Here is a 16,434-nt window from a genome sequence, read left to right as displayed (position 1 = left end):
TGAGTGTGGTGAGTGTAGTGGTGAGTGTAGTGGTGAGTTTTAGTGAGTGTAGTGGTGAGTGTAGTGGTGAGTGTAGTGGTGAGTGTAGTGGTGAGTGTAGTGGTGAGTTTTGTGAGTGTCGTGGTGAGTGTAGTGGTGAGTGTAGTGGTGAGTGTAGTGGTGAGTTAAGTGGTGAGTGTAGTGGTGAGTGTGGTGAGTGTAGTGGTGAGTGTAGTGGTGAGTGTAGTGGTGAGTGTGGTCAGTGTAGTGGTGAGTTTTGTGAGTGTCGTGGTGAGTGTAGTGGTGAGTGTAGTGGTGAGTGTAGTGGTGAGTGTGGTGAGTGTAGTGGTGAGTTAAGTGGTGAGTGTAGTGGTGAGTGTGGTGAGTGTAGTGGTGAGTTTTAGTGAGTGTAGTGGTGAGTGTAGTGGTGAGTGTAGTGGTGAGTGTAGTGGTGAGTTTTGTGAGTGTCGTGGTGAGTGTAGTGGTGAGTTAAGTGGTGAGTGTAGTGGTGAGTGTAGTGGTGAGTTAAGTGGTGAGTGTAGTGGTGAGTGTAGTGGTGAGTGTGGTGAGTGTAGTGGTGAGTGTGGTCAGTGTAGTGGTGAGTTTTGTGAGTGTCGTGGTGAGTGTAGTGGTGAGTGTAGTGGTGAGTGTAGTGGTGAGTGTGGTGAGTGTAGTGGTGAGTGTAGTGGTGAGTGTCGTGGTGAGTGTAGTGGTGAGTTAAGTGGTGAGTGTAGTGGTGAGTTAAGTGGTGAGTGTAGTGGTGAGTGTAGTGGTGAGTGTAGTGGTGAGTTTTAGTGAGTGTAGTGGTGAGTTTAGTGAGTAAAGTGAGTGAAGTGGTGAGTGTAGTGAGTTAAGTGGTGAGTGTAGTGGTGAGTGAAGTGGTGAGAGTAGTGAGTTAAGTGGTGAGTGTAGTGGTGAGTGTGGTGGTGAGTTTTAGTGAGTGTAGTGGTAACAATGGGGGATGGGTGATTCTGAGGTAAATTGTTAACACACATTTTTCGCTAAGCGGTGAACTTAATCGCCTTTAGTAGACAGTAAAAAAAAACAAAGTGAACTTTCTACCACTGCTCCTTTTTATATTTCTTACAACGTTGCACGAGGTAACATTTTTTTATTTAAAAATAAAAATAATTTGGCGGGAATTCAACCGTTCGCGGCTTCCACTCAAAGATGCGCGATTTTAAATAAAAAAAAAACCATTTTTGTCAAGTTTGACCCCCCGTATTTTAGTCAGGAACGTCCTTTAAAGAGTTTTTGTTTGTTTGTTTGTTAATTTAAACATTAAAAAAATGACGTTATAGTAGCACACACAAGAGGAGTCGTCGCTATCCCATCACCGGAGGCCTTAAAAGGAACACAAAATCGCCTCGCAAACGTTCTCCTTAGTCGGCCCTTCGGTTGACTGAGCTCCCGAAGCGTCGTTCCAAATCGATTAAATCGATCGGGAGCGAGAAATAAATAAAAATAAAAATCGACGGCAAGGGCCTCGTAAGTCGGCGTCGAGAAGCCTCGGGCTCGCCTAGATTTGTCGGCCGGGTTACCCCCCTCAAGCTCCGCGGCCCACGCCGCTTCGCCACCCCCCCCTCTCTCTCGAGGGTTGAGGGGAGGGAGTGAGGGGAGGGGCTGGAGGGGTTAGGAGGGGGGGAGGGGCTGGGGGGGGGTTGAGGGGAGGGGCTGGGGGGGGTTAAGCGGTGGTTGAGGGGCGGGGCTGTGAGGGTAAGGGGCGGGGCTGTGGGGGTGAGGGGCGGGGCCGTGGGGGTGAGGAGCGGGGCTATTTGGGTGAGGGGCGGGGCTGTGGGGGTGAGGGGCGGGGCTGTGTGGGGGTGGTGGTGGTTGAGGCCTAGCTCAGGCTTCGTGTAGGCCTCGAGGCTTTTCCCGCATTTAAAAAAAAAGGCTAAACAATTACAAATTAAACATTACAATTAAACAGTAGCATTACAATTAATCATTACAAGTAAACATTAACATTACAATGAAACATTCACATTGCAATTAAATGAAACATTACAATGAAGCATTACAATGAAGCATTACAATGAGACATTACATATTTCAATTAAGCAAAATGATAATGTGGTGAGGACTTGATCGTGAGGTGTTGGTGAGCGAGTGAATGGATGAGTGGCTGGGTGAGTGGCTGGGTGAGTGAGTGGCTGGGTGAGTGGCTGAGTGAGTGAGTGGCTGGGTGAGTGGGTGGGTGGCTGGGTGAGTGGCTGAGTGAGTGAGTGGCTGGGTGAGTGGGTGGGTGAGTGGCTGGGTGAGTGGCTGGATGAGTGGCTGGGTGAGTGGGTGGCTGAGTGAGTGGCTGGCTGAGTGGCTGGGTGAGTGGCTGGGTGAGTGAGTGGCTGGGTGAGTGGCTGGATGAGTGAGTGGCTGGGTGAGTGAGTGGCTGGGTGAGTGGCTGAGTGGGTGGCTGAGTGGCTGGGTGAGTGGCTGGGTGAGTGAGTGGCTGGGTGAGTGGCTGGGTGAGTAGGTGGCTGAGTGAGTGGCTGGGTGAGTGGCTGGCTGAGTGAGTGGCTGAGTGAGTGGCTGGGTGAGTGAGTGGCTGGATGAGTGAGTGGCTGGGTGAGTGGCTGGGTGAGCGAGTGAATGGATAAGTGGCTGAGTGAGTGGTTGGGTGAGTGAGTGGCTGGCTGGGTGAGTGGCTGAGTGAGTGGCTGGGTGAGTGGCTGGGTGAGTGGCTGGGTGAGTGAGTGGGCGGGCGAGTGGCTGGGTGAGTGGCTGGGTGAGTGGCTGGGTGAGTGAGTGGCTGGGTGAGTGGCTGGGTGAGTGAGTGGCTGGCTGAGTGGCTGAGTGAGTGGCTGAGTGGCTGGGTGAGTGAGTGGCTGGGTGAGTGAGTGGGTGGGCGAGTGGCTGGGTGAGTGGCTGGGTGAGTGAGTGGCTGGGTGAGTGGCTGAGTGAGTGAGTGGCTGGGTGAGTGAGTGGCTGGGTGAGTGAGTGGACGAGTGAGTGAGTGGCTGAGTGAGTGGCTGAGTGAGTGGCTGGGTGAGTGGCTGGGTGAGTGAGTGGCTGGGTGAGTGAGTGGCTGGGTGAGTGAGTGGACGGGTGAGTGAGTGGACGAGTGGGCGAGTGGCTGAGTGAGTGGCTGGGTGAGTGAGTGGCTGGGTGAGTGGCTGAGTGAGTGGCTGGCTGAGTGAGTGAGTGGATGAGTGAGTGGCTAGGTGAGTGAGTGGCTGGGTGAGTGGCTGAGTGAGTGAGTGGCTGGCTGAGTGGGTGGGTGGCTGGGTGAGTGGCTGGGTGAGAGTGGCTGGGTGAGTGGCTGGATGAGTGAGTGGCTGAGCGAGTGAGTGGGTGGCTGAGTGAGTGGTGGGTGGCTGAGTGAGTGAGATGCTGGGCGAGTGGCTGGGTGAGTGAGTGGGTGGGTGAGTGAGTGGCTGGGTGAGTGGCTGGGTGAGCGAGTGGATGGGTGAGTGGGTGAGTGAGTGGCTGGGTGAGTGGATGGGTGAGTGGTGAGTGAGTGAGTGGCTGGGTGAGTGAGTGGCTGGGTGAGTGAGTGGCTGGGTGAGTGGCTGGGTGAGTGGGTGGGTGAGTGGCTGGGTGAGTCACCTGCTGAACAGTACGCTGGGTGGCTGTATCAGGCGACTGAGATTCGCGCAGCAGCTGCAGAATCTGCTGCAAGCCTTGTTCATCAGGCCTCCACTCACAAGACATCCTCCTACCACTAGTTAGCACCACTAGTTAGCAGTACGAGTGGTAGTACTGGCGAGTACTACTAGTTAGTACTAGTTAATACTTCCAGTTAGTAGTAGTACTGGTAGTACTAGTCCGAGTGCTCGCTAGTAGTACTGATGGTATTAGTCCTAGCGAGCACTAGTTAGTAGTAGTACTAGTTAGTAGTAGTACTAGTTAGTAGTAGTGCTAGTTAGTAGTGTCCTACTGGTTAGAACAACCAGTATCTCTCTCCTCTCGTCTCTCAGGCTCTGTCTGTCTGTGTCTCTGTCTGTCTGTCTCAGTCTGTCTCTGTCTGTCTGTCTCAGTCTGTCTGTCTATCTCCGTCTGTCTGTCTCTGTCTGTCTGTCTATCTCCGTCTGTCTCAATCTCTGTCTGTCTCAGGCTCTGTCTGTCTCAGTCTGTCTGCCTCAGTCTGTCTGCCTCTGTCTGTCTGCCTCTGTCTGTCTGCCTCTGTCTGTCTTCCTCAGTCTGTCTGTCTATCTCAGTCTGTCTATTTCAGTCTGTCTATCTCTGGCTGTCTCTGTGTCTATCTCTGGCTGTCTATCTCTGGCTGTCTGTCTCTGTGTCTATCTCTGGCTGTCTGTCTCTGTGTCTATCTCTGGCTGTCTGTCTCTGTGTCTATCTCTGGCTGTCTGTCTCTGTGTCTCTCTATAGTTGTGTCCCTGTGTCTCTGTAGCTGTGTCTCTCTGTAGTTGTGTCTCTGTCTCTCTGTAGCTGTGTCTCTCTAGTTGTGTCTCTGTAGCTGTGTCTATCTCTGGTTGTCTCTGTCTCTCTGTAGTCCACACGTGAGGCCTACAGACCCCGATCGGCGAATCTCCGCTAAGCGCTCCGTCTCTCTCTCTCTCTCTCCCCTAGTCTCTCTATAGTTGTCTCTGTCTCTCTGTAGCTGTGTCTCTCTGTAGTTGTGTCTCTGTGTCTCTCTAGCTGTGTCTATCTCTGGTTGTCTCTCTGTAGTCCAGACGTGAGGCCTACAGACCCCGATCGGCGAATCTCCGCTAAGCGCTCCGTCTCTCTCTCTCTCTCTCCCCTAGTCTCTCTATAGTTGTCTCTGTCTCTCTGTAGCTGTGTCTCTCTGCAGTTGTGTCTCTGTAGCTGTGTCTATCTCTGGTTGTCTCTGTCTCTCTGTAGTCCAGACGTGAGGCCTACAGACCCCGATCGGCGAATCTCCGCTAAGCGCTCCGTCTCTCTCTCTCTCTCCCCTAGTCTCTCTATAGTTGTCTCTGTCTGTCTCTCTGTAGCTGTGTCTCTCTCTAGTTGTGTCTCTGTGTCTCTCTAGCTGTGTCTATCTCTGGTTGTCTCTCTGTAGGCCTCACACGTGAGGCCTACAGACCCCGATCGGCGAATCTCCGCTAAGCGCTCCGTCTCTCTCTCTCTCTCCCCCCTAGTCTCTCCCCTAGTCTCTGTCTGTCTCTCTCTGTAGCTGTGTCTCTCTCTGTAGCTGTGTCTCTGTCTCTCTGTAGCTGTCTAGCGGGAGTTGTCCCAATGCAGACGACGCGAATTCTGAGAAGCGCTGCCTCGTCGTTCTCTCCCAGGGACTATTGCGACTCGCGCCGCGCGCTGATTGGTCGAGCGGCGCGATGATTGACGGGGAAGTGGGGTGGGCGTGGTGTGGCTTAAGGCGCGGGGCGTGAACGGGAAAGGGCGGTGATTGGTCGAGCAGCGTTTGATTGACGGGGAAGTGGGGTGGGCGTGGTGTGGCGATGGCGTGGGGCGTGAATGGAGGCTGGTGATTGGTCGAGCGGCGATGATTGACGGGGCGGGGGATGGTAGCGGGAGCGCCGTGGGGGGGGGGTGTGGCTACGGCGTGGGGCGTGAATGGAGGGTGGTGATTGGTCGAGCGGCGATGATTGACGGGGCGGGGGATGGGATGGTAGCAGGAGCGCGGTGGGGGGGGGGTGTGGCTACGGCGTGGGGCGTGAACGGAGGCTGGTGATTGGTCGAACGGCGCTGATTGACGGGGCGGGGGATGGTAGCGGGAGTGCGGTGGGGGGGGTGTGGCTACAGCGTGGGGCGTGAACCGAGGGTGGTGATTGGTCCAGCGGCGATGATTGACGGGGCGGGGGATGGTAGCGGGAGCGCGGTGGGGGAGGTGTGGCTACGGCGTGGGGCGTGAACGGAAGGCGATGATTGGTCGAGGTGGGCGGGGTGGCTGCGGTGTGGGCGTGTAAGGAGAGCGCTGATTGGTCGAGCGGCGACGATTGACGGGTCGGGGTGGGCGGGGTGGCTAGAGCGTGGGCGTGAACGGAAGGCGATGATTGGTCGAGGTGGGCGGGGTGGCTGCGGTGTGGACGTGACATGAGAGTGCTGATTGGTCAAATGGCGATGATTGACGGGTCGGGGTGGGCGGGGTGGCAACAGCGTGGGCGTGAACGGAAGGCGATGATTGGTCGAGGTGGGCGGGGTGGCTACGGTGTGGGCGTGAACGGAGAGCGATGATTGGTCGAGCGGCGATGATTGACGGGTCGGGGTGGGCGGGGTGGCTATAGTGTGGGCGTGAACGGAGGGCGATGATTGGTCGAGCGGCGTTGATTGACGGTTTGTCGTTGCTTGGGGGGAGGGGGTGTGGGGGGGGTGGCTTCGCGGGGGTGGACGTGGAATTGAGATCGCTGATTGGTCCCGGCGGAGTTGATTGACGGGCGAGGCGCCTCCGGTCGTCGTGAGCATCGAACGCGCTGATTGGTTTAGCCACAGGGATGGGCGTGAGAGGAAAGCGGCGAAGATTCGGTTGGGTGACAAACGAGCGCGCCGATTGGTTGAACGTCACGAGGTGGGCGTGATCGAAGGAGGGATGATTGACGGGGGCAACGCGTTACGTCATCATCCGGTGGACCGGAAGATGACGTCACGCAGCTGTAGCTCCACCCACCCTAAGATGAACCTCAACGCTGATTGGCTTCCGCTCGCCCACTGTGATAACAAAGCTCAACGCTGAGTGGCTAAAGGAGCGTTTGGGAAAGTTTATTGAGAAAATTCTCACGGACGTTTCGGCCACAACACAAGGGGCCTTCATCAGGTGAAGGGACCAGACTGTCTAGAGGACAGCGCTGGAGTGAAACGCAGCCAAGCTCAGATCGCGGACCTCTAAGCTTGTGTGAGAAGAAACAGCGCGCCTTGACAAAGGAATTAGCATAGAATTTAGCATTGAAATAGCTGAGTGATTAGCTTGTAATAAGTCAAAGCCTACACATCCACAGAGGCACCTGGTACAAATCAAACAGGAGAATTTAGCATTGAAATAGCTGAGTGATTAGCTTGTGACTGGTCGCAGAAATGGCTATGTTAAAGTCAAAGCCTACACATTCACAGAGGCACCCATTGACAAAGGAATTAGCATAGAATTTAGCATTGAAATAGCTGAGTGATTAGCTTGTGACTGGTGACAGAAATGGCTATGTTAAAGTCAAAGCCTATACATTCACAGAGGCACCTAGTACAATTCAAACATGAGAATTTAGCATTGAAATAGCTGAGTGATTAGCTTGTGACTGGTCACAGAAATGGCTACGTTAAAGTCAGAGCATACACATTCACAGAGGCACCTGGTACAAATCAAACAGGAGAATTTAGCATTGAAATAGCTGAGTGATTAGCTTGTAAAAAGTCAAAGCCTGCACATCCACAGAGGCACCTAGTACAAATCAAACAGGAGAATTTAGCATTGAAATAGCTGAGTGATTAGCTTGTGACTGGTCACAGAAATGGCTATATTAAAGTCAAAGCATACACATCCACAGAGGCACCTAGTACAAATCAACCAGGAGAATTTAGCATTGAAATAGCTGAGTGATTAGCTTTGTGACTGGTCACAGAAATGGCTATGTTAAAGTCAGAGCATACACATCCACAGAGGCACCTAGTACAAATCAAACAGGAGAATTTAGCATTGAAATAGCTGAGTGATTAGCTTGTGACTGGTCACAGAAATGGCTATGCTAAAGTCAAAGCCTACACATCCACAGAGGCACCTAGTACAAATCAAACAGGAGAATTTAGCATTGAAATAGCTGAGTGATTAGCTTGTGACTGGTCACAGAAATGGCTATGTTAAAGTCAAAGCATACACATACACAGAGGCGCCTAGTACAAATCAAACAGGAGAATTTAGCATTGAAAAAACTAGGAGAATTTAGCATTGAAATAGCTGAGTGATTAGCTTGTGACTGGTCACAGAAATGTCCATGTTAAAGTCAAAGCCTACACATCCACAGAGGCACCCCTTGACAAAGGAATTAGCATAGAATTTAGCATTGAAATAGCTGAGTGATTAGCTTGTAAAAAGTCAAAGCCTACACATCCACAGAGGCACCTAGTACAATTCAAACAGGAGAATTTAACATTGAAATAGCTGAGTGATTAGCTTGTGACTGGTCACAGAAATGGCTATGTTAAAGTCAAAGCATACACATCCACAGAGGCACCTGGTACAAATCAAACAGGAGAATTTAGCATTGAAATAGCTGAGTGATTAGCTTTGTGACTGGTCACAGAAATAGCTATGTTAAAGTCAAAGCCTACACATCCACAGAGGCACCTAGTACAAATCAACCAGGAGAATTTAGCATTGAAATAGCTGAGTGATTAGCTTGTGACTGGTCACAGGAATGGCTATGTTAAAGTCAAAGCATACACATCCACAGAGGCACCTGGTACAAATCAACCAGGAGAATTTAGCATTGAAATAGCTGAGTGATTAGCTTTGTGACTGGTCACAGAAATGGCTATGTTAAAGTCAGAGCATACACATCCACAGAGGCACCCCTTGACAAAGGAATTAGCATAGAATTTAGCATTGAAATAGCCGAGTGATTACCTTGTGACTGGTCACAGAAATGGCTATGCTAAAGTCAGAGCATACACATCCACAGAGGCACCTGGTACAAATCAAACAGGAGAATTTAGCATTGAAATAGCTGAGTGATTAGAATTTAGCATTTTAATTGGCGGACTTGACATGATGAACGGTGTAGAGGTGGTGTACATGCGGGTGAACAAGCCGGTTGGCGAGGGGGAAGGGGGAGTTTACCTATTGATGGTGTGAAAAGGGAATTTTTAAGAGCTGCGAAAGTTTGGGGTTCCACTACTTGAAAAAATATACTGTACCATTGAAAATTAGTTTAATGTTCGGTTCGATTTAGAACATCTTTCCAATGGTTGCTTAATTTGAAACCATCCTCTCGGTTGAAATTGTGTCTGTGTTTGTAGATCTGAATTGCCTCGTGAACAAATCTCTGATAAAAAAACCCCGTGGGTTTGCAGAGAACCTTGGTGTCGGAGAAAATTATATCGTGATCACCCACAGCGTTGTAACAACGATCAGCCACGGCAGAAGAATTCGTTTTGCCGTGTTTCAAATCTGATTTGTGCTCGCGAATTCGATCAGAGACACGTCGCTTTGTCTCCCCGATATAGCAATCACCGCAGGTACAACTCAATTTGTAAACCCCGGGGTACTGTAAGTCAGGAATGACATCCTTCACGGATGGGATCAGATCACGAATTTTGTGTACTGTATTGAACCGGACCTGGATCTTGTGTTTGTTTAGAATTTTTGAAATCTTTTTAGTAGCGCCTGCTATATATGGTAGTGTGATGGTTTTGACCGGAGTATCAAGTGGTTGTTTCTGTATGGAGGGAGAAACAGCTTGGCGGATGGTACGGTCAGAGTATCCATTCCTTTTGAGGGCCAGGTGTACATGTTTTAATTCACTGGTCAGGTGGTGTTGGTCCGAAATGCAATGAGCCCTGTGGTATAACGTTTTGATGAGAGAATTATTTTGGGCTGGGTGGTGGTGGGAATCAGGCTTCAAGTAGGAATCTGTGTGGGTGGGTTTCCTGTAGACAGAATTGCCCCAATGAGCCATCAGGTCTCCTCTCAAACAGAACATCCAAGAATGGCAGCTTGCCATCTTTCTCCACTTCCATGGTGAATTTGATGGCGGGATGTCTGGAATTGATGTGGTGTAGGAAAAGGTTCAGAGCTGGGAGGCCACGTGGCCAAATGACGAAAAGTGGCATCCACATATCTCTTCCACAGGGAAGGTCTGAGGGTGGAAGTCTGGATGGCGTCCGATTCAAATTTCTCCATGAAAATATTGGCTATGACTGGTGGCAAGGTGGATCCCATGGGGGTACCCTCATGGTATACTCTCCAATCAGCTGAGCAACACAACTATACGTATTTGTATATCACAGAGCCGTATGGTGAACAATGGTGGTTGTTTTGATTTAAGGCTTTCGTGACTGCAGTAATTCATATTCTTAGTTTTTTTTCGGTAAAGTCACCACGTTGAAGGGAAACAACAAAATAATATATAAATATATATAAAACAATAAAAAAAATAATTCTCACGACGTTTCGACCATAACACAAACGGTCGTCTTCAGGTGTGTTGGTTCGCATAAATTTATTTTTAAACGGCGCATTTATTTATTTATTAAAAAAATGTTAGCATCACGCGCAGCGATTTGGCAGTTTATTTAGGACTAGTCCATCTATATTCTGAAAAGAGGAGCGGGGAGACATTTATTTATTTAATTTTATAAATAAATAAATGCGCCGTTTAAAAATACATTTATGCAAACCAACACACCTGAAAACGACCGTTTGAGTTATGGTCGAAACGTCGTGAGAATTTTTTATTGTTTTATATATATTTTGTTGTTTCTCTTCAACGTGGTGACTTTACCGAAAAAACTAAGAATAGTCCATCTATATTCTGAAAAGAAGAGGGGGGAGACATTTATTTATTTTTTATAAATAAATAAATGCGCCGTTTAAAAATAAATTTATGCAAACCAACACACCTGAAAACGACCGTTTGAGTTATGGTCGAAACGTCGTGAGACATTTTTTTATTATTGTTTTATATATTTTTTTTTATTATTTTGTTGTTGTTTCCCTTCAACGTGGTGACTTCACCGAAAAAAACTAAGACTAATGGTGGTTGTTCTTCCTCTCAACGCCAGCACCTCTCAACACCAGCACCATGGACAGCGAACGAGCCCCGTTCAGACGGACGAGTCAATCCATGCTCGGAACGGAGGACGGAGGAGAGAAACAGCCACCATGTGCTGTCATACTCCATGTTATAAACCGTAACATTAAACCGTGGTGTGAGAGGTATTAAGAGTCAATGCCGGCGAAAGAGCTGCGGTCTGAAGGTCATCGTAAAACATACAATTAATTAAGAAGAGAAATGGTTTAAAACATCTTTAAAAAAATTTCGTCTCCCCCCTCCTCTTTTCAGAATATAGATGGACTAGTCCTGGGTAAACTGGCAAATCGCTGCGCGTGGCGCTAACGTTTTTATAAATAAATAAATGCGCCGTTTAAAAATAAATTTATGCAAACCAACACACCTGAAAACGACCGTTTGAGTTATGGTCGAAACGTCGTGAGAAATGTTTTTATTGTTTTATATATATTTCATATTATTTTGTTGTTTCTCTTCAACGTGGTGACTTTACCGAAAAAAACTAAGAATAGTCCATCTATATTCTGAAAAGAAGAGGGGGGAGACATTTATTTATTTTTTATAAATAAATAAATGCGCCGTTTAAAAATAAATTTATGCAAACCAACACACCTGAAGATGACCGTTTGTGTTATGGTCGAAACGTCGTGAGAATTTTTTTATTATTTTATATATATTTCATATTATTTTGTTGTTTCTCTTCAACGTGGTGACTTTACCGAAAACAACTAAGAGTATGAATTACCGCAGTCACGAAAGCTTTAAATCAAAATTTAAATCAAAATCTTTCCAATGGTTACTAAGCCAGAATCCATCTTCTCGGTTGAAATTGTCCCTGCGCTTGTATTTGTGGATGGCCTCATGAACGAATCTCTCATGGTAGCCGCTTGGCTTGCAAAGTACCTCTGTCTTGGAGAAGTTGGACCGCATCCGCGAACGTAAAGCAGACTTGAAACACGGTAGGACGAACTCTTCTGCCGTGGCAGATCACTGAATTATAATTCAGGGGGGTTCACAGAGTAGAGAAGGGAGGGGAATGACCGTGGTCGAGAAGACCTGAAGCTTAGTGCGGAGCGACAGACCAGGTAGCTTCCACACAGCGTTACGCAACCGATGAAAAGATATTGCCGCTCGACTGATTCGGAGTGAGACCTCTGCTGTTAAACCGGAGCCAGTCATAAGCACACTGCCCAGGTATGGGAAACTCTCCACTCTCTCCACAACTGCCCCATCACCGATTGGGAGTTGTGGAGAGGGTGGAGTGTCCGATGGTACAAGTCTACTCGTCCATGTTCTTTTTAAGGAAGGATATGGTAGCAATAATGTACGATCAGTAGTGAACATCGTAGCAATAAGGGACGATCAGTCATCTTTAGTATATCAGGTCTTTATTGTTCTGCAAGTATCTTAACTTTCAAACTCGTAGAAACCCATGCACGCCCCTGTGTGTATGCACACTGCTGTATAGACAATCGTGTTTGGATGCACACTTGTGTGTGTGTATGTCTACTCGTCTGTACGATCAGTCATCTTTAAAAACAAATCAGGTCTTTATTAATCTGCAACAATATCAACGTTAAAACTCGCATCAAAATCTTTATTAATTCGCTTTAACATAGCCATTTCTGTGACCAGTCACAAGCTAATCACTCAGCTTCTTCAAACAGTTAAGGAACTAGGAAAACAATTTCAGCTTCATTAATTCAACAGTCATAAAATAATCTCAAAATCAAACACGCGAACGTCTTAATCCTTCCCAATTTACGTCCTTATCGACTGAAGCCATTCGTCCACAAGTCCAAGCCATCAAACACAGGAACAACGAACGCACATTTTGAAACCGACACTTTGAAGTAGTTTTTTTTTTACAATAAAGAAAATTTAAGAAATTGTTAAAAATATAGGGCAACGTTATAATCGTAGTCTTTCTCCAACTTTAACTCAACAAGACCACTTAGTCACGAGAGTAAAATCAGGAATTGGACCACCTCACAACCACTGTGCATCACACAACATCAACAAGTATTCCGATATGACTACAAAGCACCACCTTAACGTGACGAAGTCTAGAAGGGACTTCAACACTCAAGTAGCTGTGAGAAGATAACAACACGTGGCACCTTCTACCATAAACACCACACATTTAACAGTCCCGATGATACAACCACCGGACGAAGCAACGCATCTCTCGAAGTATAAAATTGTTGTCATCCTGAAATAAGTGAACACTTCTTGAACGTAAAAGGAAGACCTTTTTTCCCGAACACATCATAGAGCATTCACAACATCACTCGAGCTTGGAGTACTGGAAATCACGGAAGTAATAATGTGAACCTTAATAATTGATCTAACAGAGACACAAACATGCACATTCCAGGACTTCAAGAGTTAACAGAAGTACTCAATACTTTGACCCTCCAGCCACTCCAGCAGCCATCTCTCAGTATCCACCTGCATGGGGTCGAAAGAGGAATTGTGGTCAGGGCTCATGACATCCAGCAATCTCTCAGGATCCAACTGCATGAGGTCGAAAGTGGAATTGTTGCCAGGAGTCATTACATCCACTACATCCAGGCATCTCTCAGGATTCACCTGTATAGGGTCGACAGATTCATTTTGTTCAGGACTCACTGCAGCACTTTGCATTTCACCTTTTGATCTAACTTCCCTCTCATTGCGGATCTTCGCATGCTTGTTTCGGGGTGATGACCGTGTCCTCTCTAACGGAGAACAATTGCACGACTTCTCGCCCGTGTGTGTTTTCTGGTGTCTGTTAAGAGATGTTTTCCGTGCAAATGCCTTCCCACACACAGAACAATTGAATGTCTTCTCACCCGAGTGTGTTTTCTTGTGAGTGTTAAGATTTTCTTTCTGTGAAAATTCCTTCCCACACGCAGAGCACTTGAATGGCTTCTCGCCCGATTGTGTTTTCTGGTGACTGTGAAGATTTGATTTCTATGCAAATTCCTTCCCACAGACAGAGCAATTGAACGGCTTCTCACCCGAGTGTGTTTTCTTGTGAGTGTTAAGATTTGATTTCCATGCAAATGCCTTCCCACACACAGAGCAATTGAACGGCTTCTCGCCCGTGTGTGTGTGGCACTGTGGAGAGTTCATCTGCTCCATGTGACTGATTCTACAGAGCAGAGTAACAGTCGCGGGTGTTGTTGAGAGTTAACGGCGCCCTCTAAGCTGCGTGGCTCAAATCGCCAAAAAGCAAACTCTCACGAACGTCCAACCGAGACACAGTAAAGCCCCGTGAGACGGACTACAAACGCGATTACCAGGTTATCCACTAACAAAGACACTTACTTGTTGATGCACGGTGTATCGATGACCCTGTAACCCGTCTGAAGAGATCGCCACGAACTCTCCCGAAGCAAAGTCGCTAACCAGTCTCCAAGCAATCGTGCTCGCCAGGCTGGGTCTCGCAGGAGAAGGGAAATCTGCAGAGCGAGGAGTCGAGCGTCTATCTTCAGTAAAATTCCTCTCCAAATGATCTTGAGGTCTGATTTTAAGCCACTTATAACTCCCCTCTAGAATCCAAATCCTTTGTTCTCGACTTGGCCTATCATGGACTTTGCATTCAATTGTTAATTTTTACATTAACAATCCTCATATAAATCAACGTAGCTTAGCTAATCTGGCCATTGTAATTATCCCTTAATAAGTATGTACATCCCACTGCATATTTGTACACTTCCGTTTGAATAAAGATGTACATCTCCATGCATAATTCCGTGCTTCCTGTTAATTTGCTAATATTCACCCCGCAATGTCCTCTACACTGCTGCAAGTTATTCAGGATTTAATAGCGACACACATTCTGAAGTCTCAAAATAAAGATTTCGAGTTTGATTTGGACTAAGAGGTGCAAATTTATACCGTACTGACTTTGAGTCTTAAATATATTTAAGGACACTCGTGTTGAGCGGGCTGTTTCTAGAAAACGAGGTTGTTATGTTCTAATTTCCAGCATAAACGTTGTGTAATCATCTGAATGGTTTAGTTTGTAAGCGTGGTTTAACATAACGTACCGCAACAAAATCAATCATCAATATTTAGTCTTCAGTGTGTATGTATTCTCTTGTGTATGTGTTCAATATTTTGGACGTTTTTTATTAATATTTTGGACGTGTTTTTGTTACGGTAACTGCATTGAATATGGAGGTGTTACCAGCACCTCGCACCCGTCCAAAGACCTCGTGGGCCGCTGTGGTGGCTACGAGACTTCCCTCAAGGACATTGCTCTTATCCACCACAGCGTTACCGACCGGGAACGCCGATGAGGTTGAAGGTTGTTAATACAGAACTTTATTCGTGGCAGGGGAATGCAAAACAACATGGAGTGGCTCTTCTTCTGAGAATGAAAACCCGTATACGTATGTGTGTGTGTATGTATGCAGGTACAATCGTGCGTGTTCGCAGTGGAACGCAATCCTTGTGTTCGTACACTGCTGTGTATGTACACTGCGTTGTATGTCTGTATGTATGTACACCCCTGTATATGCACACTCGTGTGTGAATGCACACCGCTGTATATATAAACAGTCGTGTTAGGATGCACACTCGTGTGTGAATGTCTACTCGTCCATGTTCTTTTTAAGGAAGGAAATGGTAGCAATAATGTACGATCAGTCATCTTTAAAAACACAAATCAGGTCTTTATTAATCTGCAACAATGTCAACGTTAAAACTCGCATCAAAATCTTTATTAATTCGCTTTTTCAAACAGTTACGAACTATGAAAATAATTTCACTTTCATTAATTCAACAGTCATGAAATATTCTCAAAATCAAACACGTGAACGTCTTAATCCTTCCGAATTGACGTCCTTATCGACTGAAGCCATTCGTCCACAAGTCCAAGCCATCAAACACAGGAACAACGAACGCACATTCTGAAACCGACACTTTGAAGAGGTTTTTTTAATCAAACAATAAAGAAAATTAAAGAAAAGATGTTTAAAATATAGGGCAACGTTATGATCACAGTCTTTCTCCAAACTTTATCTCAACAAGATCACTTAGTCACGACAGTAAAATCAGGAATTGGACCACCTCACAACCACTGTGCATCACACCACATCAACAAGTAATCCGATATGACTACAAAGCACCACCTTAACGTGACGAAGTCTAGAAGGAACTTCAACACTCAAGTAGCTGTGAGAAGATGACAACACGTGGCACCTTCTACCATAAACACCACACATTTAACAGTGCCGATGATAAAACCACCGGACGAAGCAACGCATCTATCGAAGTATAAAATTGTTGTCATCCTGAAATAAGTGAACACTTCTTGAACGTAAAAGGAAGACCTTTTTTCCCGAACACATCATAGAGCATTCACAACATCACTCTAGCTTGGAGTACTGGAAATCATGGAAGTAATCATGTGTACCTTATTGATTGATCTAACAGAGACACAAACATGCACATTCCAGGACTTCAAGAGTTAACAGAAGTACTCAATACGTTGACCCTCCAGCCACTCCAGCAGCCATCTCTCAGTATCCACCTGCATGGGGTCGAAAGAGGAATTGTTGCCAGGAGTCATTACATCCAGCAATCTCTCAGGATCCAACTGCATGAGGTCGAAAGAGGAATTGTTGCCAGGAGTCATTACATCCACTACATCCAGGCATCTCTCAGGATTCACCTGTATAGGGTCGAAAGATTCATTTTGTTCAGGACTCACTGCAGCACTTTGCATTTCAACTTTTGATTTCACTTCACTCTCATTGCAGATCTTCGCATGTTTGTTTCGGGGTGATGACCGTGTCCTCTCCAACGGAGAACAATT

At 47.0% G+C, this 16,434-nt stretch overlaps 1 protein-coding gene across 2 annotated transcripts in view; it reads right to left on the bottom strand.

The window, feature by feature from the left end:
• Positions 1–5,227, bottom strand: part of LOC116936903 (transportin-1-like) — an 80,552-nt gene extending 75,325 nt beyond the window's left edge. The window contains exons 1-2 of one of the 2 annotated variants that reach the window (XM_076057850.1): positions 4,100–5,227; positions 3,526–4,057 (exon numbers count right to left, since the gene is read on the bottom strand). In XM_076057850.1, the coding sequence (XP_075913965.1) occupies positions 3,526–3,630 (105 nt within the window). In that variant the 5' untranslated portion in view covers positions 3,631–4,057; positions 4,100–5,227. Of the gene's footprint in view, positions 1–3,525; positions 4,058–4,099 lie in introns of those variants that run through there. The other variant, XM_076057851.1, reaches the window with a different exon arrangement.
• Between the last annotated feature and the right edge of the window lie 11,207 nt (positions 5,228–16,434).

Source organism: Petromyzon marinus, chromosome 85 (assembly GCF_048934315.1).
Source record: "Petromyzon marinus isolate PM22_M1 ecotype Great Lakes invasive population chromosome 85, UKy_Petmar_22M1.pri1.0, whole genome shotgun sequence".
In the NCBI taxonomy this organism is placed as follows: Eukaryota; Metazoa; Chordata; class Hyperoartia; order Petromyzontiformes; family Petromyzontidae; genus Petromyzon; species Petromyzon marinus.
This window is presented reverse-complemented; position numbering and strand designations above follow the sequence as displayed.